This window comes from Camellia sinensis, chromosome 6, assembly GCF_055761805.1.
Source record: "Camellia sinensis isolate YWXY chromosome 6, ASM5576180v1, whole genome shotgun sequence".
NCBI classification, from domain to species: domain Eukaryota; kingdom Viridiplantae; phylum Streptophyta; class Magnoliopsida; order Ericales; family Theaceae; genus Camellia; species Camellia sinensis.
The window spans coordinates 198837692-198858939 of NC_138966.1; the positions used below are offsets into that span (position 1 = coordinate 198837692).

General features: G+C 37.8%; 2 protein-coding genes across 3 annotated transcripts; both read right to left on the bottom strand.

Moving 5' to 3' along the window:
• Positions 1-567: 567 nt before the first annotated feature.
• On the bottom strand, positions 568-7223 carry LOC114298893 (epoxide hydrolase 1-like). 2 transcript variants are annotated; one of them, XR_014333791.1, is made up of 4 exons: positions 6538-7150; positions 1487-1728; positions 1179-1323; positions 568-911 (listed from the first exon to the last, which is right to left on the bottom strand). XR_014333791.1 is itself a non-coding variant. In XM_082875823.1 (3 exons), exons 1-3 carry the CDS (start codon positions 7009-7011, stop codon positions 641-643), a joined length of 987 nt encoding a protein of 328 aa, XP_082731949.1. In that variant the 5' UTR covers positions 7012-7223; the 3' UTR covers positions 568-640. The 2 variants fall into 2 exon arrangements, 1 of the variants encoding a protein (XP_082731949.1); XM_082875823.1 differs by lacking the exon at positions 1179-1323 and having other exon boundaries at positions 6538-7223.
• A 12734-nt stretch (positions 7224-19957) lies between these two features.
• Positions 19958-20848, bottom strand: LOC114298883 (uncharacterized). The gene is made up of 2 exons (XM_028243534.2): positions 20620-20848; positions 19958-20511 (listed from the first exon to the last, which is right to left on the bottom strand). The coding sequence occupies exons 1-2, from the start codon at positions 20707-20709 to the stop codon at positions 20071-20073; spliced, it is 531 nt and encodes a 176-aa protein (XP_028099335.1). The 5' UTR covers positions 20710-20848; the 3' UTR covers positions 19958-20070.
• Between the last annotated feature and the right edge of the window lie 400 nt (positions 20849-21248).

The following is a 21248-nucleotide window of genomic DNA, read 5'->3' on the forward strand; positions in this document are numbered from 1 at the left end:
TAAGAACACAACCTTGTGGTTCACAATGTATGAAAAATTTCACAATTGTAACATTAATCAAAGTTGGGAGAAAATTATAAATAAGTTCAAAAAGATATTAACTACCAATGCACTTCAAAACAACATAACATAGCAATACATAAATAAGAAACAATAAATTTGTCACCGAAAGATTTAACCGTTTTAGTTCACCTCCAATATGTATAGAGCATCTCCAATGGTAGTAGGCATTTTACCTATCTAAATATTACTATAAAGTATACATTTTATTTTGCCTATCAACGATTTCATGTTTCTACTCCAACCATGCTCTTTATTTTAGCTATTCATCCAAATACTATTAACTTTATAGAATGCCACGTCAGCAACAAAGATGGAGGGAAATAATCTTAATGATTAAATACATTTTGCCTAGCCTTGAAGGCTAGCTACATGTAGCTAGTGAATGTGAGCTGAGCCAAAATGCCTAAGCATATGCCTAGTGCATTGGAGTTGAAAAAAGTGAGTCACATTAGGCATTTTGACTAACAAGCATCATAACCCACTATATGGAAAGGCAGTACAGAGTTTCGGTGAAAATATTCTTGTAATGGATAGCAGTTTGCTGATGCATTCACAAATACACACATTAGAGGAACCTCTAAAACAAACAACATTTAGAAGCCGAGAACTTCTGAAAGAAGCTGTGAATGTGTTTGTTGATCTCGTCAGCCTTCTCTTCATGAAGAAAATGGGCTACACCCTCCATTATCACTACTTCCTGCAAGAATGGCACATCTCTCTTAAATCCACCACCGTGAATGTATTCCTTGGTACCAGATGAATTATAGGTCAGGTCAAGGTCCCCCACTATGAATTTAACCGGTACTGCTACTTGAACCCCGGTCCATGGTGCTGCCAGTTCCCAGGTTCTGCAACAAACAAAACATATTTTGCTTAAAGGAGAATTACTTATGAGCAATAATAACAACAACAACAACAAAAAAAAAAAAAAAAAAAAAGAGCGAAAGAAATGAGCATACAATGCATGAGCAAAGAGGGTCTTATAACAACAATGCTACGTATCAGATTAATCCAAAATGTAATTCACAATTCAAGTTTAAATTTACGCATATACTGAAATTCTGACCCTTTTCTGGGATAAAAATTTCAAGTACATAACATTTTTGCAGTCGTACCTCGTTATGCTGAATCAGACTATAATTTTAGATGTTCATTAATATTGGGAATTGCAAAACATGTGGATTTGACCTTGAACCAAAACTTGGTCCATAATGCATATCAAAATCAATTTGGGAAGGAGCTTCACCTTCTTAGTAAAACCTACACCAATAGAACTGACATATCTTAAAATAAAATTTAAAAAAGAAAAAGTGAATTTTTTTTTATTATTATTTATGATATAGATTATAATGTATTGCTATTTGTCTTACTAAGATAAGACATTACAAAAACTCAGATTTAATCAAGAATGGAAGCTACTTACAGGTCCAAAGCTCGATAATAATTCAAACCTCCAGTAAAGCCAGTCTGCTCATATTTGGTAGCATAATAATCAACATCTTCTTCGGACAACCAAGAGGGAAGAGCAATTGGAGTATCAGGTGAATCTCCAAAGCCTTTGCCCTTAGGCAGAAACAGTGGACCAAGATTACGATAGGTCAGAAAATTCTTCAGAACTCTTTTAGTACCCATCTCAGCAAACTCAGCTTCTATTTCTCCAGGTTCCTACAAGACAGTTAAGCAATCTTTCAGTCCATGGCATCCGAAGAAGATGAAATTGGGGTTTTGTCAAACAGGAACTTGTGAAATAACCATAATTATTATATGTTTGGGGTTTTCTCTACTTATGAAATTTCTTCTACGTGGAGAGTGGTTATCTCAGCTTACCTGTCCATCTCCAAAGATCTTCCACATAGATAGTTGGGTTCATTTGGGATTGGAAGATAAGATCATAAAATTTTTTACCTCCAGAACATCAATCTTAGGGATTCACATAATATTTTTTTTCTTCTAGTTCGTACATTCATTGTATGTGTAAGAAAAACTGATGTATTATTGATTGATATAATGTTCTATCTATTACAATGATTCATGATTCCTATATATAGAAGAGGGTGAGTGTGTAGTAGGTAAGGAGTAGGTGAAGTGGAGGTGGTAGTGGTGTAGTGGGTTAGGTTTAGTGGAGTAGGTGAGGTGGTAGTGGTGTAGTGGGTTAGGTTTAGTGGAGTAGGTTTAAGTGGGTGAAGTAGGTGATAGGTTTTAACAGCCCCCCGCAAACTCAAGGGGGATAGGAACTAGCCAACTTGAGTTTGGAGAGAGTAACAAAACAAGAAAATAGACGAATACATAAAAGAAAAGAGGATAGGAGACACTGTATGGTCGTGTCAGACCGTTGTAGAAGACTGTATGGTTATGGCAGACCGATGTAGAAGACACTGGCTCGTGTTGGACCGATGTAGAAGACAGTTTATGGGGTCATGTCGGACCGTTGTAGCAGACAATGTTGTGACAATTGTTGTGACAGTTTACGGAGTCTTGCTGGATCCTTGTAGAAACTAACCGGAATCAATGTCGGGACAGTTTATAGAGTCTTGTCGGACCCATGAAGGAGCTAACCGGAATCAATGTCGGGACAGTTTACGGAGTCTTGTCGGACCCATGAAGGAGCTAACCGGAATCAATGTCGGGACAGTTTACAGAGTCTTGTCGGACCCATAAAAAATACACTGTATGATGGTGTATATAGGCTGCCCAAATATATATATATATGGATATATATAGTGAGCCCTCAAAAGTCGCGCCCTCAAAAGGCGCGCCCACTTCATCAAAAGGCGTGCCCGACAGAAAGCGTCGAGCCATCAAAAGGTGAGCCGGAGACGCGGCGAGGCACGTGAGCGACAGAGTGGCGTGTCGGCCGCATCGTCAGTGTCGATATAAACCAATGCGGAGGCTGTGCTTGAGGCAGAAGCGAAGACAAAAAAAACCTGGGAAAAAACTTCTGAAAAACTCTTCATTTTCTGAGAGATTGCCTCTAAGAGCTGCAAATCTTGAAACACTCCCCTTCCGAACATTATCAGTCTGAAATTGCTATTTCACTGAAACACTCAGCAACCCAAAAAACATGGCCTCTTCTTCCCGTTCAGCTACCCAGAATATGGCATCCTCTTCCCGTGGTCTGCTCACGCTCTTTCCAGACCTGAACGAGTCCACAAGAGAAATAACTGGTGCGGTGGCACTGGAAACTCAACCAAGCGCCCCGGAGTTTGCTCCGTTGAACTTTCCTATGCGGTCTGTGGAGCAAAGAATGGCAGTGCAGTCGGATGTGGAGGCCAATCAGTATACATTGAAGTCATGTGTGGAAACCATGACTGCGGTTACAAATTTGTCGAACCGGCTGCAGAGTAGGACAAATGAGGTGCAGCAGTTAAACGCCCAACTGGCTCTGCTCCAACGCATGTATAAGGATGCGCGAGCAGAGATAAGTGTGCTAAAGGCGGAAAACAAGGAGCTGAAACGGAAGGTCACCGTGATGTTCCGATTTGGAGGGCCGCCATATGCTGCAGTGGAGGAACAGGGAGTAGTGATCATGCCCAGTGGAGTGGGAAACACGGAGGCAACACTGGCAAGGGCCGCCCAGGACGGAGGCAAGAAGAAAAGACCGGCGGCAGAGTAGAGAAGAAAAAAACCCAGCTGTGAATGTGGTTGTTTGTTTGTTTGTTTGTTTTTGTTTTTTTTTTTTTTTTTATGTTGGTGTAAAATGGTGATCGGGGTTGATCCCCTGATATGAATAAAACAAATGAGTTGTGCAAACCCGAATGATAGAAGAACATGCCGAAAAAAAAGGGTGAGAATTTTGTTTTTTTTTTTTTTTGGTTAATAATAATAATAATAATAACAATAATATATGAAGGAGGAAAGCATGTGGTGGGGAACATGAGTGTGTGGAAAGAAGGAAAAGAAAAAGTATGGGTTGTATGCAAAAGTTGACAGAGTGGGAGTAGGATATTAAAAGAAACATATATATATATATATATATATTAAAATAAAAGAAAGTGGAAGAGAGGGGGAACACGAGATAGTTCTACTTTTGTCTGTGTAGAGAGAGGTTCATGGATATGATTAAAGTGGGTCTAGTGGAGAGAAAGGGACGAGAGAGAGAGAAAGAGCTCGTGTGTGTCTCCATGGTGTGTTTGGTAGCAAATTGAATCAAGGGGTTGATCTCTCTGCATTCCGAAATATCCTCGAAATCGACAGAGAGAGAATAATCTGCCCCAGGTTTGAGAATAAGATGTGGAACACAACAACCTGAAAGAAAGAGAGAAGGGTAAAAGGGTTTGGTGGTGAGATCTCTCAGGCGACGCCAACTAACCCCTTTTACAGCCATATGCAAGGCAGTCTGCCCTTTCTTGTTGCAGCAGTGGGAAGGACGTGATTTCATGGAGAAGGTCTCGGCGGCGGCGGCGGAGTCGGAGGAGTTGACTGTGGAGGAGCGCAACCTCTCCTGACCGTGCTTGCAATCTTGCCAAACAGGCTTTTGATGAAGCAATTGCTGAATTGGATACCTTGGGAGAGGAGTCTTACAAGGATAGCACATTGATTATGCAACTTCTTAGGGATAACCGCACGTTGTGGACCTCAGATATGCAGGATGATGGAGCAGATGAGATTAAAGAAGCTCCCAAGCAAGATGAAGAACAGAAGTGAAACACCAATGGCGGAGTAGAGTTGGCGTCGGTAGCATTCGGAGCTGCGACAGTGGGCAGCGTGCGAATGGCGGTGCTCCTCGATGATTGCAAAGCTCTGATATACTGGCGGTGAAGAAGAGTGAAGGTATGTGTAGAAAATTCTAGTGGGCTAGGTTGAGGTCCGACGGGCGGCCAAGGCGAGATTGCCGCCCGCCGGTGAAGCGAAAATATTAGGTTCTAAACCGGCTCTGATACCATGTAAGAAAAACTGATGTATTATTGATTGATATAATGTTCTATCTATTACAATGATTCATGATTCCTATATATAGAAGAGGGTGAGTGTGTAGTAGGTAAGGAGTAGGTGAAGTGGAGGTGGTAGTGGTGTAGTGGGTTAGGTTTAGTGGAGTAGGTGAGGTGGTAGTGGTGTAGTGGGTTAGGTTTAGTGGGTTAGGTTTAGTGGAGTAGGTTTAAGTGGGTGAAGTAAGTGATAGGTTTTAACAGTATGGTTTTGGCATTAATGGTAATATTGAAGGTCGTGGTCAGGACAACGGTCGGATGGTAGAATGTGTGGTCGTCATAGCAAAGGCAGCATAGTGGATTAGCAATTCAAAATTTTAGGATTTATGAAATGACATGTTCAACGGGAATTTGATAAATGTTTTGGCCTGTAGGCTCTCCAAATCCTTCAAATATTGTTCCACTTTGTTTGGTTCTAGGATTTATGAAAGGAAAGATAAGAAAAGGAAAAGAAAAAAAAATAAAAAGAAAAAGGAAAAGAATCTAATTTCCCTACTTTTGTTTAGTTGGATAGAAATGTGAAAAACAAGTGAATTGCTGTTTCCTGTTATTTCCACCTCTGTTTTTGTACTATTCTGCATCAGTCCCTCTCACATATGAGGCTGCAGAAGAGCATAAAGAGGCTATTGGAAACAACAAATTTCAAAACAAATGAGAAAGTCTTTCTTAAGGAATTCATTTTGTTTGTTGTAATTCTCACCCACAAAAAATTGGATAGACACAAGTAATTCATTTCTTCTAAAACAGAAGAAAAAAAAAAAAAATGAAAAGTAAATCACTTATCATTTCTATGAACGCTAGAGAGAGATAGATAGGCTGTGTTGGGATCTTAGATCTTACTTCTCTTTTCCCCCTCGGCAACTCCAACATCCAAACACGGCCTTGGGGATCAATCAACAATTCCAAGAGATATACACAAAAGGCAATCATAGAGATCAAAATTGAATAATAAGAGAAATTTCACATTAAAATAGTAAAATAATCATCTCATTTTGATGGCTTCAAAGAGCTGAAGATTTCTGCTGTGCTTAGTTTTAAATTTTTTATCTCAGTAATCACACCTATTTATAAACAAATCACACAAAATTCAATTTAATAAATAATGATTTTCCATTTAAATTACCTATTCACCCACTATGTTACATGGACTCGGGTACGGGTGTCGGGTGCGGGTATGCATCTAGAGGTCGGACTCATCAAATCATAAATTTAAGGATACGCGGACTCGGCAAAAAAATGTCATATTTTTATATTTTTAATCTAATATGTGAGATAAAATGGTATTATATTTAACTTATAGTGTCAAAATGACATTTATAGCAATTATATAACAATATATACATATAATAATAGTGTTATATACAATTATATAAGAAGTATCCGTTGAAAAGTATCCGACACATATCCCATACCCTTGTCCGAGTGTCGGGTGTCCGACACGGGTATTTGATTTAATTTGAAGAGTACATGTAACATAGTTCACCCATATACAACACAAGCTATTTAGTACCGAAATTCAAATGAAAATGAAAAGAGCAAACATTCATACCTGAAATCTGCAAATGTAGTAGTCGTTTCCATAAGCGGCCCGCAAGGCCGCAAGGGGCTTCCACTTAGGGCTTCTGCGAGTGAATACAACACTCATGTTCACCAACGCTTTCACTTTGTCAGGTCTATACAAGCAGAGAGCCCAAGCGATGATCGCACCCCAGTCATGGCCGACTACGAACACCTTGTCCTGGTCCTGCGCGACGGCGTCCAGCAGCGCCACCAGGTCCCCCACCACGTGGAGGTTTGTGTAGGCGGAGGCACCGAGCGGTGCTCCGGTGGTGTCGCCGAAGCCACGGAGGTCGGGAGCGATGGCGCGGTAGCCTTGGGCCGCCATATAGACGATCTGGTGGCGCCACGTGTACCAGAGCTCAGGGAAGCCGTGGATGAAGAGGACTACTGGGCCTCGGCCCATTTCTGCAATGTGCATATTGAGGCCGTTCACACTCACTGTCTTGTGCTCTATACCCTCCATCACACACTCTCCCTCTCTCTCTCTCTCTCTCTCTAACCCAAGGGTAAGTGCTTGGTTGGTCCACTTTCAGCTTTTATGGCCGGTGTGTGAACAGAGAGGGGTCCTGCTTGGCTCCCCGGAAAGGAAAAGAAACTAAAGAAAGAATGAATCACGTGGGAGGGAGGAATAGAAAAGGAATATCATTAATTGGCACTTCCAAAGAGATTGAAAATATTCTCAATTTTTATGTTGTTGTATTTTTATATAAAAATAATTTAATGTGTTTGGTTTGAGTTTTTTGAATTAAGTTTTTTGAAAATTTAATTTTTTGATTTTTGTGTTTTTTTATTTTTAGTGAATATTTTTAAAATTTTAAATTTTTTTTTTTTATTTTTTTAAATATACCTTATTTAGATGTATCTAAAAAGTAAAAAAATTTTAAAAAAATATTTTAAAATTTTAATAAATACATAAAAAATATAAAAAATGTACTGAATTCTCGTATTTTTTTTGTATTTTTGGTATTTAGTAAATTTTTAAAAGATTTTTTTTACAAATTTTTTACTTTTTAAATATATTTATGTTAGGTATGTCTAAAAAGTAAAAAAAAAATACTTAAAATATTAAAAAAATTCAAAAAAAAAATAAAAAAATACGAAAATAAGAAAATAAAATTTTCTGAAAAATATTTTTAAAAAAACACAACTAAGCAGGCTGATTTATTTTATTTTTTTAAACCAACTAATATTCTATGAAAAACAGGAGCGTTTTCAAAAATTTTCCCTAAAATACTTCAATGAAGGATTTTAATTCCAATAAACATGGCAATTGTTGTCCTCTTCGCCATATTATTGGGCGTGGGGGAGCTGGAACCTCTGTAGTTATAGCACTTGTAATGATTTTGTTGTAATAAATCACAACATGACAAATCAGGGAACACAAAATCCATCAGTCCAAATATATTTTTTTAAAGAATTACATCCTTTGAAGAAATCATCCTTGTGAGCTTCCGTCTCTTCTAGATCTAAAACAAAGTGATGCTTTTGTTTTTTTGCTTTGTTTTTATTTTAAATTTAACTCAAAATGACCTCATTTTAATATGAGTTCGTTAAAAATTGACGTGAGATGATGACGTTAGAGCATCTACACTAAATTCTTTAATTTTTTAATTAAATTAAATTTATTTTATTATTTTAATTACTCACCTTTTAGTACTTATTATATCAAATTCTTTATTTTAACTTATTCTTATTAAATATTATTTTCTTATTATGTTTGTTAATCTTTCCTTTTTAATTAAATTAATAAGTTACCAGCCAAACAATTCTTTTAAAAAAAAAAAATTACCGTTGACCAGTTAAAGTCTCTTTCAAAGAATATAATGCCTCTTTCAAGATCTGTTAAAGTCTCTTATGTTGTGTTTGGTTGAGGGATTTGAGGAGGGATTTGAGGAGGGATTTGGAAAGGGAAATGGAAAAGGTAGGTGAAATATGAATAAAACATGCCTAAATTTCACATAGTTTCACACACCTTTTCCCTTTCCCTTTCCAAATCCCTCTCTAAATCCTCCAACCAAACACACCATTAATGAGAAGGCCAAATGACTACAGGATCATCGGTTTACTTTACCTCAATTCACCATTTTAAACTTTATACATAAGATTTTTCCGTACCACTATGCCGCAGTTGAAGTGATTATAGCAAGAGTGAAAAAGGGCTCCTCCCCGAACATGCCTTCAGTGAAGGTGGGGTTTAGTTTGTTATACGCTTCCAGGAGATGATTTAGAATGGAGCCCCTCCATCTTAGAAGTTGGGTGGTCTCTTCGTAATAGGGTAGCCAATTATTGGCTGGATTGAATCTTTAGCGCTTTAAACATTTGTGTATTGCTTAAAGAGCTCTTTTGAAGCCGGTGTTTTCGAAAGAAGTGTAGGCTTTTGATCCCACTCTACAAAGGGAAAACTCTATTTAAACGAAAAAGACTGTTTTTCATATCTCGATGTGGCAACAGGACTTTCTGGACACCAATACCCGAGGTTTAAGAATTCCATATTCTCAATCTTTCTTACTCTTGAATGACAGTCTCTTCTGCTTTGTGCTTTGAAGGGAAGTACGAGCACCTCTTAGTCTAATCCTAGCTTTCCCATAGACTTGAATCTTAGAAACTTGGCTCGAAAAGCTCTTCAAAATCATTTTTAGGTAAAAATTTCAAAAAATCAACTCTATCAAACTCGCTTACAGCTTGTCAAAATTTATAATCGTTACAGTAACACATTACAACAAACAAGACACTGTTCATCGCTATTTGTGTTACCAGATGTCTACCCAGAAGTCCAGCCGGTTAATGACAATTTCTTTTTTTTTTTTTTTTAAAGAATTGTTTGGCTGGTAACTTGTCAATTTAATAAAAAAAGAAAGACTAACAAACATAATAAGAAAATAATATTTAATAAGAATAAGTTAGAATAAAGAGTTTGATGTAGTAAGTGTTAAAATGTGAGTAGCTAAAATAATGAAATAACTTTAATTTAATTAAAAAATTAAAGAGTTTAGTTTGGATATTCTTATTAATGTATCATGTTGCGGCGAACATCACAACTCAAGTTTTATACATTTTTATTTGGTTTTTAGAGCAATTATTTTTTGTTCTAAATATTACTCTACAACACTTGTCACTTGATGTTATTTTTCAAAATCCTAAGAAAAAATATATTTCACAATTTTTATTAATAAATATCAAGTTAAAATACTTGGGGGTGTTTGAGAAGAAGTTTTTTTGCCTTTTTTTTTGGGGCTAAAATATTACTAAAAGACAAAATAAGCTAAAATAGTCAATAAGACAAAATATCATATCAAACCCATAATTATTTCACATTTTTTCTCACAAATATCACATCTAACTACAAAAAAATCTAACTATCTTCCCAAACACAAAAATTTTAGTCTCCTAAAATAACCAAAAACTAAATAACCTATTAAAATAGTAACTTCCCAAACACTCACACTATATAAGTGTAATAACCCTCCCCACTGCTTACCGATAAACATTGATTACCGCTAAACTGAACTGATTATGACTGCTAATTGAACTGATTAAAGTACTGAACTGACTGACTGAAAACTGGAACTGAATTGACTGCGTACGTATGTTAATTTGTATTCTATCTGTTTGCTTGTTTATTTGATCTGTTCACGTTTTATGTTTCAACTGCTAATTGAAGGCCTTATCGGCGGCCGAACCGAGAATTGATTGATGTTTTATGATCCTCATAATTAATGTGACTTTATGGTAAATTTATCTGAAAACTGATTAGGTATGATTAAATTAGATTAAATATTGATGGATTGCAAGTTGACTTAATTACCAAACTAACCCTAGTGGTCCACTATCTCACACACATTTGAGCCTTACACTTGATCATAACATAACTCCTTCAGCCTTTCTTCTTGAGCCTTAGCCGACCAAGAGAGGGAGAGAGTGAGAGAATTGGATTCCATCTTGAGTTTTGCTTGCTAATTGAAGAAATTGAAGGTTGATCGTTAATTTGAGCTCCCTAAATCTTGAATACAAGACTAAGGTAGGAAACTCATCTTCTTATTGTTGCCATTGAGCTAGTTCTTGCATGATTCATGCTTCATTGTAGAACTAAGTCATGTTTTGGTTCATTGTTGTTGAATTGAAGCTCAATCCTTGCATGCATGGTTGTATTGTAGATGTTGAGTTGTCTTCATGGCAAAATGTTACATGCATGTCCACAATTATGTTTAAGTCCATGATTTCATCATGTTTTGGAAACAATTGGCTCCTTAGAGCATCAAATTGAAGCTTTGAATTGATTTGAATTCATGCATGGTTGCATGTTCTCTATGTTCATGAAATTGGTTTGAAATGGGTTTGAATTAAACACCCTTGGGCTTTGATTTCTCAAATTGAGTTTTGAATCATGTTATTCCATGTGTTTACAAGTGTTTTTCCAGAAATTAGCCCAAGAGGATTGCAAATTATGCTTTTGAGCTTGAGTTTGAGCTTGGAGGTGCAATCTGGAATTTCCAGATTCTGCACTTCCGCTTGAGCGGGTTAAGTGACGCTCGAGCGTGGAATCCGAGCATCTAGTATCTCGGCACTGTTTTACAGTCCGCTCGAGCGGAGGATTGGGCGCTCGAGCGGAGTCATGTGTCTCGAGCTCGAGCGGGCGTCGAGCGTCCGTCGAGCAGAGATTTCACCCATCCAGTACTTTTACAGTACGCTCGAGCGGGATATCTGACGCTCGAGCGTGTACCTTTGTTGCATGACCGCTCGAGCGGGGAAACCTGAGCTCGAGCGGGACTCTGTTTTTCTGAAAACTTCTGAAACTGTTTTTAAACGTGCATCTTTGCATCCTCATCCCATTCTAGGCATTCTTAGGCCTAGTTTAAGGCGTCTTGTTGAGGGTGTAGATGTAGAACACACCGAGGCAAATTAGGGATTAAATTATTATCTTTCCCAGCTGTATAGCTTAGTGTGTTCAATCTATTAACTGTGTAGGGTTGGCGACTGGGGAGGCACGCTCTAGCATACTGTAGCCCAAAACTCTGTGAGTAACGATTGTGTAAAGATATGTTCACAAATGATTATCTTCTGAACAACTGAACTGTACTGTTTTCTGAACTGATTACTGTTAATTGAATGAATGTATGTCCTATATTCTGAACTGTATTGTGGCATCCTTAGCACCTACTGTTTACTGTTACTGTGACAGAAATCTCTGTCGGTTCCCTTGTTGGAACCACTACTGTTACTGACTGATGGCCATCATTTACTGCTCGGTCTTTTAAGACCTACTGTTTACTGTACTGTTATGCTAATGGATGTACCACATATGACTGTACTGACTGAACGACTGAAATACTGATTTAATGAACTGTTTTCATACTGTAAGGACATTCATTCTTAACCTCTTTATGCATTATGTTATTCACTGGGCTTTAACTCACTGTTTATATATATATGTAGGTGTTCAGGCACCAGACCGCGGCTATGAGCGTCAGGGTTACTCCAGTTTTGTCGAGCCAACTACCGTGCCTCACTGCGAGGTTCCAAGCCTATCTTGCTAAGGCTTAGGAGTGTTTTAGGACTCCCCCTTCTGTACTGTCGCGCTGTTTTGTAATAACTGAATGGATTGTATAGACTGAACGTTTACTGTACTGCTATGTAAGGGATGGAGTCCCTAGTCTAAATAATTGTATATACTGTGCATACTGTTCTGTACCGTTCGTGTATATATGTATGAAAAGTCTTTTTTGCATACAGACTGTCACAGCTCATTGGACATTGTTTCTTTACTGTTTTGGCTTCCGCCAGGCCCTGTACTCTGTTTTACTGTTCTACTGTTCTGCAGACCTTCGGTAATCTCGGATTACTGGCTGGTTACGGTACTAAACCCATAGGGCCGGGTTTGGGTCGTGACAATAAGCCTTGGTTTGGTTTTCATTGGGACTAAATAAGCATATAAGGACAAAAAAAACTTACAAAATCACAAAATGACAAAACACTTGATTTAAGATGCAAAATTACCAAACTTACCCATATACAAACAAAAAATCAAAAAAATATCATTTCTAAATTGTGAACAATTTTATCATTTCAATACAAAAAGTCAAAAAAATCAAACAAAAAAACTAAATAAATAAAAAAATCTCAAATTAAAAAAATCTAAAAAGTCAAAAAAGCTAACATCGTCAAACGAACCCTAAATTTACTCCAAGATACCGTGCGTGTGTATTGCGTGAGTTCCTACTTGATTCTAGACTGTTGAAAGATTATCCCTTATGAGAGAATCAATTAATATTAGTTGCAAGTAAAAACACAAAAGCATCTTTGATTTTTGTACAGCATATTTGAATGAATGGATATAAAGTTGTATGAACAACCAAAATAGTTTGATTAGTAGAGCCCTCATTGGACCACACCACAACAAACACAAGAAGGTGGAAATAAAGCTTCAAATTACAAGGACTTTACCAGATATGGGAATGCCCCATCCACTCCTATTGTCCACACAAGTTTTGGGTTGTTTGCTTCAATTTATTTGAATTTTTTATTTTTATTTTGAGAGTTTGTGTTAAACTATTGATACAGTTTATTAAGAAAAAGGTTAAATAAACCCACCAAAAAATTATTTTAAAAATTGAGGAGTATTTTTGACCTCTCCTTTTAAATTATTAATTATTAATTTTTAATAAATTACATTATGCAGCACATTTATCCCATGGCACATGCTATTTAGGGGTGTTCAAAGAAAAATTGTTTATAAGTTAGGAGGAACTTACGTATAGGTCATAATGTGTATTTATTGTCTAATAAGTTATGTGAGAATTAATGATATTTTTTATCAAATACTATTAAAAAAATCACTAATTATTAATTTTCAGCGACAATTTAAAAATTTTATTATAAAAATATCACTAATTATAAGTTTCAGTGACAATATAAAAAAATATCACAAAAAATGTCACTAATTTTTAATTTTCAACAACAGTTTGAAAATTTTATTACAGCAAAATATCACTAATTGTAAGTTATAACGATAATTTATAAAAATAGTGACAAGAAAAAAAAATCTTTAATTGTCAATTTTTAACGAAATATAAAAAAAAAGTCATAAAAAATTATTTTTAACAATGATTTTATTAAGATTTATTTTTAATTTACCCTATAATAGAGTTATAACTTATATGAGAGAGCTTTATTCAATTTTATGATTAAATTTTGTATATACTGAAGAATTGATGTGCAAAAATTGTCAATTAAAAAAAATTAACTCAAAATAACTTAAAAGTTTTAGTGAAATTATATTTTCTAGTCAATAGGTTGATTGTGTTCTACACGCAAATTCACGGATTCTAACCAATTATTGGCCATGTGTCGTATGAATAGTTTGGATTAATAATAGTTATAAAAAAAAGGGTGATACACCAATAAATTTTAAATTAATAATTTATACACTATTTAGTTTTAAATTTTTTTTTTATAGACTGAAAGGTTCTATTATAGAGAAATTAACTATAGAGGGCATATACATCAAATATCATCATCATCAAAACAACATCAAATATTATAACATCATTATGAAAACAATATCAAACATTATCATCAAAACAACATCAAACATCACAACATCATCATCAAACAACATCAAACATCATCATCAAAACATCAACTACATCACCGTCACTAAAAAAACATTATCAAAATTCAGTAACATCATAAAAACACCATCAAACATCGTCAACTACATCACCAACATCACTAAAAAAAAATCATCAAATATCAACAAAAACCAACGACATCAAACATTAACACAACAACATCAAAAACATCAACAACAACATCAATCTTTTTCTTTTTTCTTTGTGGGTTTAGGTTAAAACCCAAAAAGAAGAACCCAAAAAGGCAAAGAGAGCCGAGATTTGCGTTCATGACAAACAGTGAGGCTGATCACTTGGATGATGGGTATAGATGGAGGAAGTACGGTCAAAAAGCTGTGAAAAATAGCCCTTTTCCAAGGTATAATACCATCACAGATTTTCCAATGTTTTGGTCCCCATTTTTGTTTGATATATGATTTTCTTAATAGTCCCTCTGAGATCGGAACATCAGCGACGTGAGATCGGAACATCAACATCAGCGATCGTGAGATCGGAACATCAACATCGCAACACGTTTGCTACATCAACGCCATGATCAACATCGCAACATCAGCGCCGTGAGATCGGAACATCAGCGCCGTGAAATCTCCTTCTCTATCAGAATTGCTGATCAATTCACCGGAAAACAATTACACAGCGATTCTATTCCTTGCGCAATGAGATCTCTGCAGATCTAATTCAAAATAGGTAACTATATATATATATATATATATGTATTTGTGTATCTTCCTTCTTTTGTTGAATCTGGACGTTTACATGTTTCTTCTTTTTTTTTTTTTTTTTTTTTTTGGTGGGTTTGATTCGAAATCGATTTCTGCGTATTGGGTTGTGGGTTTGGTTCGAAATCGATTTCTGCGTATTGGGTTAATTTAGGTCTGATCTGTTCGTTGGGATTGTAAGAAGTTAGGGTTTCAAAGGTTTATGGATTGATTGGTTTGTGTTACTTCTGATGTTCACCATGTTAATGATGTTGTTATTGTTCATGATGATGTTCACGATGTAAAAACCCTAGGCGTTCTAATGATGTTTGATGATTTTGCTAATATTTTGATGATGTTGATAATGTATATTAGATGTTGTTTTAATGATGATGTTTGATGTTATTTTGATGATGATGTATAAATGAGACTACATGGTGCATAAGAAAACTTTTAGAACTAAATGGTTCAACTTTTCAGAAAATAGGATTTATGGGTAAATTTTCCAGAAAAAAAATAAATTAAAAAATTAATAAGATAAAATATTATACTTCTTCCGTCCCACAATATTAGTCCTCTATTCCATTTTTTATTGTCCCAAAATATTAATTCCTTTTCAAAAATCAAGTACAAAAATAATATAAATTTCCTATTTTGTCATTCTTTTAAATTCATAAACAATATAAAAAGTACAATTATGTCATTGATATTTTCCAAAAAATGTACTATCAAAGGATAATTTTAGAAAATCAACTTTTTTTAAAATACAATAATTGTACTACAAAAAAAAATAAATTCCTCAAAAGGGACCATTATTTTGGAACGGAGGGAGTATCTAAATTATAATCATTTTATTTTTTCACTCACAAAAGTAAAAAAAAGTCAAAAAGTTCATCTCAAACGAAACTTTTTAGTCCCAAACTAAAATAATTAAAAAAATAAAAAGTCAAAACGCTAATTACATCCCAAACGAAGGCATAGAGTGTCACCCATATTGATATGTCAATTTACACATAAAATTTAGGAATAATTACATTTTACCCCCTGTGGTTTCCCGCGTTTTCATATTACCTCACTAACGTTGATAAATGTATTCATAAATTTCCTGTATTTTTGACTGAAGTGCAAAAGTGACAGAACCTGCTAAATTTAATAGTGCGTGAAGCAAACGTGCCAGAAAAACGTGTCTGCACTGAAATTAGAGATTTTAGCATCAAATTTAAAATTTTAAGTGACCAATTTACCCTCTCACTTATATATATATATATATATATATTCCAAACAACTTGAAGGTCAGAACTAACAAATTCAGTACTAAATAATTTTTCTTTACAGCAAGGAGTTTATAGTTCTCATACGATTGTGATTTCACTCTTGTTTAATATTTTCACTCATTCCGTTTAATATCCTCCTCTTGTTTACACTTTTATTTTACTCCCTTTGCTGCCACTCATTCCGTTTAACATCCTCATGTACAGAAGCCATATGCTCTACAAGCATCAACTCAAAGATGAGCATGGAAAAAAACCTTATTACCACCAGTTGGAAAATTTGGATAGAAAATTTTTGTACATAAAAATAGTGAACAGATAAAAAATTAGGCAGTATAATTTGGACCGATAAAAAATTAGGCAGGTAAAATTTGGGTAAATAAAATGGGAGCTTTTTTGATAAATCCATTTTCTAGGAGTTTTATTCCATCCAACCCATATTCTTTTTGACTATTCCATCAGGTCCAATTTGAGATAAGAAGACCAAAATACCCTTTTCATCTACTTATGTTCTATTTAGTTCACATTATTTTCTTATGTTTCAATAAGTCCTATGGGTGACATAATTACCAAAATACCCTTAATGTGAATGTTCACACCGTCAATATAAATATTTATATTGTCAATGTGTAGGGGCCCGGCTCATGTCGATCCTTATGGGTGCCCGGAAAAATTCGAGTCTGGCCGGGCCGGCCCACAAGCCAAAAAAATAGGCCCGACCCGGCCCGTTGATAATATGAATATTCACATTGACAAGTTAACATTCACATTGATAGGAGTGTAAAATTGGTCTGCGGCCCGTGGGCGGCCCGAAACCAGCCCGTTGCCCGAGGCGGGCCGGGGCCGGCCCGTTCACAATATGAATATTCACATTGACATATTAACATTAACATTAACATTGACAAGAGTGTAAAATTGGCCCATGACCCGTGGACAGCCCGAAGCCCTGGTCCGGGCCAGGGTCGGGGTGGGCCCGGCCCGGCCCGTTGACAATGTGAATATTCATATTGTCATGTTAACATTCACATTGATAGGAGTGTAAAATTAGCTCGCGGCCTGTGGCCGGCCCGAAACCCGCTTGCGGCTCGTGGGCTGCCCTGGACGGGCCCGGCCCGACCCGTTGATAATGTAAATATTCACATTGACATGTTAATATTCACATTGATAAGAGTATAAAATTAGCTTGCGTCCCGTGGCTGCCCGAAACTAGCCCACGGCCCGTAGGCGGCCCGGGGCGGGCCCGACCCGGCCTGTTGACAATGTGAATATTCACATTGACATATTAACATTCGCATTGATAAGAGTGTAAAATTGACTCGCGTCCCATGGGCGGCCCGGGGCGAGCCTGGTCCGGCCCGTTGATAATGTGAATATTCACATTGACATATTAACATTCACATTGATAGAAGTACAAAATTGGCCCGTGGCCCATGGACGGCCCGAAGCCCGCCCCTTGACCAGGGCGGGCCCGGCCCGGCTCGTTGATAATGTGAATATTCACATTGACATATTAACATTAACATTGATAAGAGTGTAAAATTAGCCCGTGACCCGTGGGCAGCCCAAAGCCCGGCCTCGGGCCGACGCGGGCCCGACCCGTTAACAACGTGAATATTCACATTGATATGTTAACATTTACATTGATAAGAGTGTAACATTAGCTCGTGCCCCGTGGTTGCCCGAAACACGCCCACGGCCCGTGGGCAGCCCGAGGCGGGCTCGGCCCGGCCTGTTGACAATGTGAATATTCACATTGACATGTTAACATTCACATTGATAAGAGTGTAAAATTGACTTGCGTCCCATGGGCGGCCCAAGGTGGCCCGGGTTTGGGTTCGGGCCTACCCCGGGCCGCGGGCGAGTTACGGGCAGCGGACAAGTTTTACACTCCTATCAATGTTAATGCTAACATGTCAATGTGAATATTCGCATTGTCACGGGTCGGGCCAAGCCCGCGTCGGGCTGCGATTGGGCTTCGGGCTACCCACGGGCTGTGGGTCAATTTTACACTCCTATCAATGTGAATATTAACATGTCAGTGTGAATATTCACATTACCAACGAGCCGGGCCTGCCCTGACCCGATGTCGGGCTATGGGCTGCCCACGGGTCACGGGCCAATTGTACACTCTTATCAATGTGAATGTTAACATGTCAATGTGAATATTCACATTGTCAACAGGCCGGGCCGGGCCAGTCCCGGGTCGCCACGGGCCGTGGACGGGTTTCGGGCAGCCACGGGGCGCGGGCTAATTTTACACTCCTATCAATGCGCATGTTAACATGTCAATGTGAATATTCACATTGTCACGGGTTGGGCCAAGCCCGCCTCGGGCTGCGGTCAGGTTTCGGGCCGCCCAAGGGCTACGGGCCAATTTTACACTCTTATCAATATGAATGTTAACATGTCAATGTGAATATTCACATTGTCAACGGGCCGGGCCCCCCCGGGCAACGGGCGGTCTTTTGGCCGTCCATGGGCCGCGGGCCAATTTTATACTCTTATCAATGTGAATGTTAACATGTCAATGTGAATATTCACATTGTCAACGGGCCGGACTGGGCTCGCTCCGGGCCGCCCATGGGCGGCAGACGGGTTTCGCGCCGCCACGGGACGGGGGCCAATTTTACACTCCTATTAATGTGAATGTTAACATGTCAATGTGAATGTGAATATTCACATTGTCAACGGGCCGGGCCGAGTCGGGCCCGCCCTGGGCAGTTGTCTAGTTTTATACTCTTATCAATGTGAATGTTAACATGTCAATGTGAACATTCACATTGTCAACAGGCCGGGTCGGGCCCGCGCCACATGCCGTGGGTGGGTTTCGGGCAGTTACGAGGCGCGGGCTAATTTTACACTCCTATCAATATGAATGTTAATATATCAATGTGAATATTCACATTGTCAACGGGTCGGGCCCGGCCCACCCCGGGCTGCGGGCGAGCTTTTGGCCGCCCATGGGCTACGGCCCAATTTTATACTCTTATCAATTTGAATGTTAACATGTCAATGTGAATATTCACATTGTCAACGGGCCGAACCGGGCCCGCCCCGGGCCGCCCATGGGCCGCGGGCGAGTTTCGCGTTGCCACGGGACGGGGGCCAATTTTACACTCCTATTAATGTGAATTTTAACATGTCAATGTGAATATTCACATTGTCAACGGGCCGGGCCCGCCCTGGCTAGCGGGCGGGTTTCGAGCCGCCCACGGGCCAATTTACATTCCTATAAATGTGAATTTTAAAATATAAATGTTCACATCATTAAATTGCTAATCGTTGAAAAAATATTTATAAGGGTATCAAAATTAAATATAAGGGCATAAGTGTCCAAGAAAATAGTGTAAATCAAGAAAATGGACTTTATGGAATAAAACTATACATACATGGGACTAAATGGGTTAAAAAATTCCTTCATGGACGGGTTAAAACACTTCTAAATTGGACTTATCAATAAAAACCCCGAATAAAAAACTTGCATAGATAAAATTTGAATAGATAGAAAATTTATACAAAAAAAATAAAATAAATAAACAGATAGACAAAAAAAAATTGAATATATAGAAAATAATTTGAATAGATAATAAAAAAGTTAACAGATAAATTAAAGATAAAATTGAAAATAAAAATGTCCTTTAAAACAAGTAAAATGATCTCTCACCAAACTATTCCACCAAACTATTCCACAAATGATGGACTTCTCATAAATAAATAAAAAAATACACTAAACTTAATGTCTTAGACACCTCTAAATTAGATTTATCACCAATTTTCTTACAAATATAAGGTGTAAATAAATAAAATTAAAATTACGAGAACAGAAATCAATTTTATTGAAATTAAAAGGATAAATAATGCAATTAACCCACTAAACAACCCAATTGAGTCCGATAAGACAAACCTTGTGTCTAAAGAAATAGAATTATGTAACCAAATATATGGGCATGGCTGACGTAGAGATCCACTGCTGCGGCTCCACATCAAGCTCCCTGAGGCAGACGTAGGGTATCTCCGCCTCCTCCTTCCTCGTCGGCGTCGTTGTCCCGGCCAGCGGCCCGGACGACGGCCGACTGGTGGTCCGGCACGGCGTCGTCCACCCACTTCGGCTCTCGGTGATGTACAGCGGCTCCGACACAGATCCCAAAAGGGGTCGGGCTCGAGGGGGCCCAACGCCGTCGCCGTGGGTGGTCGATTTCTTCGGCCGGAAGAATCGCAGGGCGGTCATCCACCATCTCCTCTTGGTCTTCCTGGTCCTGTCGAAGTTGTCTTTGGAGATGGGTTTTTGGAGCTTGAAGTGCGGAGGAGAGTCTACTACGGATCTCGAGGAGGTCTCAAGCTTGTGCTTCTTTGCTTCCTCTAATACCTTCGTTTTGCGGTACATGTACAAACACAAAACATGCGTCAGAAAACTTCGAATTCATATGAATTTGAATTTATATGCATGCATGTATGTATGTATGTTTTTAAGGACCTGAAAGTAATCGATTTGGGGGTCGAAGCCATAGTCGCTGAAGTGGTTGTTGGGGTCTGGGATTGGAACAATTGGGGACTTGTTCGACATGGCTTCTCTCTCCCTCTAGACTCCCTCTGTTTTTGCTTTCTTCTCTGCTATGACTTCAAGTAAAGGGCAATGGTGCTGAGTCTTAACTTTTGCATAAGGAAAAGGGTGAGTGCAGTGAGAGAAAGAGAGAGAGAGAGAGAGAGAGACAGTTGCAAATGAGGAGGAGCTTTTTGAGGCTCAAGGTGGGAATTGAATTGTGCAAGGAGGGCCTACTAAGGAGTCAATGCACTCACATTTGTTTTTGGAGTCCAATGATACCTCCATTTACGCGCATTTATGATCTCAAACACATCACAACACACCTATTTTATATCAAGTGGTTAAGAAACATCTATATAAGAGCATCCCTAACTGTAAATTAAAATTTTCATTAAATTTGAATAAAAAAAAATTAATTTTTTTAATTTGATACCATTTATTCCAACTGTGCATTAAGAAAAGTGGTCGATCGGTAAAGCATTTTTTTTTTAATCTATTTGAACCTTTTTGACTGTTTGAACCTACCTATTTGAAAGAGAACCGGTCGACTGGTTGGTCAA

Bases quoted from the DNA above. Each gene is read 5' to 3' on its own strand.
- LOC114298893 (XM_082875823.1), bottom strand. From the start codon at position 7,011: ATGGAGGGTATAGAGCACAAGACAGTGAGTGTGAACGGCCTCAATATG. The intron at 1,729-6,537 runs GTATGAATGTTT...ACTGTCTTGTAG, and splicing joins ACTACATTTGCAGATTTCAG to GAACCTGGAGAAATAGAAGC. The intron at 912-1,486 runs GTAAGTAGCTTC...TGTTTGTTGCAG, and splicing joins TATTATCGAGCTTTGGACCT to AACCTGGGAACTGGCAGCAC.
- LOC114298883 (XM_028243534.2), bottom strand. From the start codon at position 20,709: ATGTCGAACAAGTCCCCAATTGTTCCAATCCCAGACCCCAACAACCAC. The intron at 20,512-20,619 runs GTCCTTAAAAAC...CGCAAAACGAAG, and splicing joins CCCAAATCGATTACTTTCAG to GTATTAGAGGAAGCAAAGAA.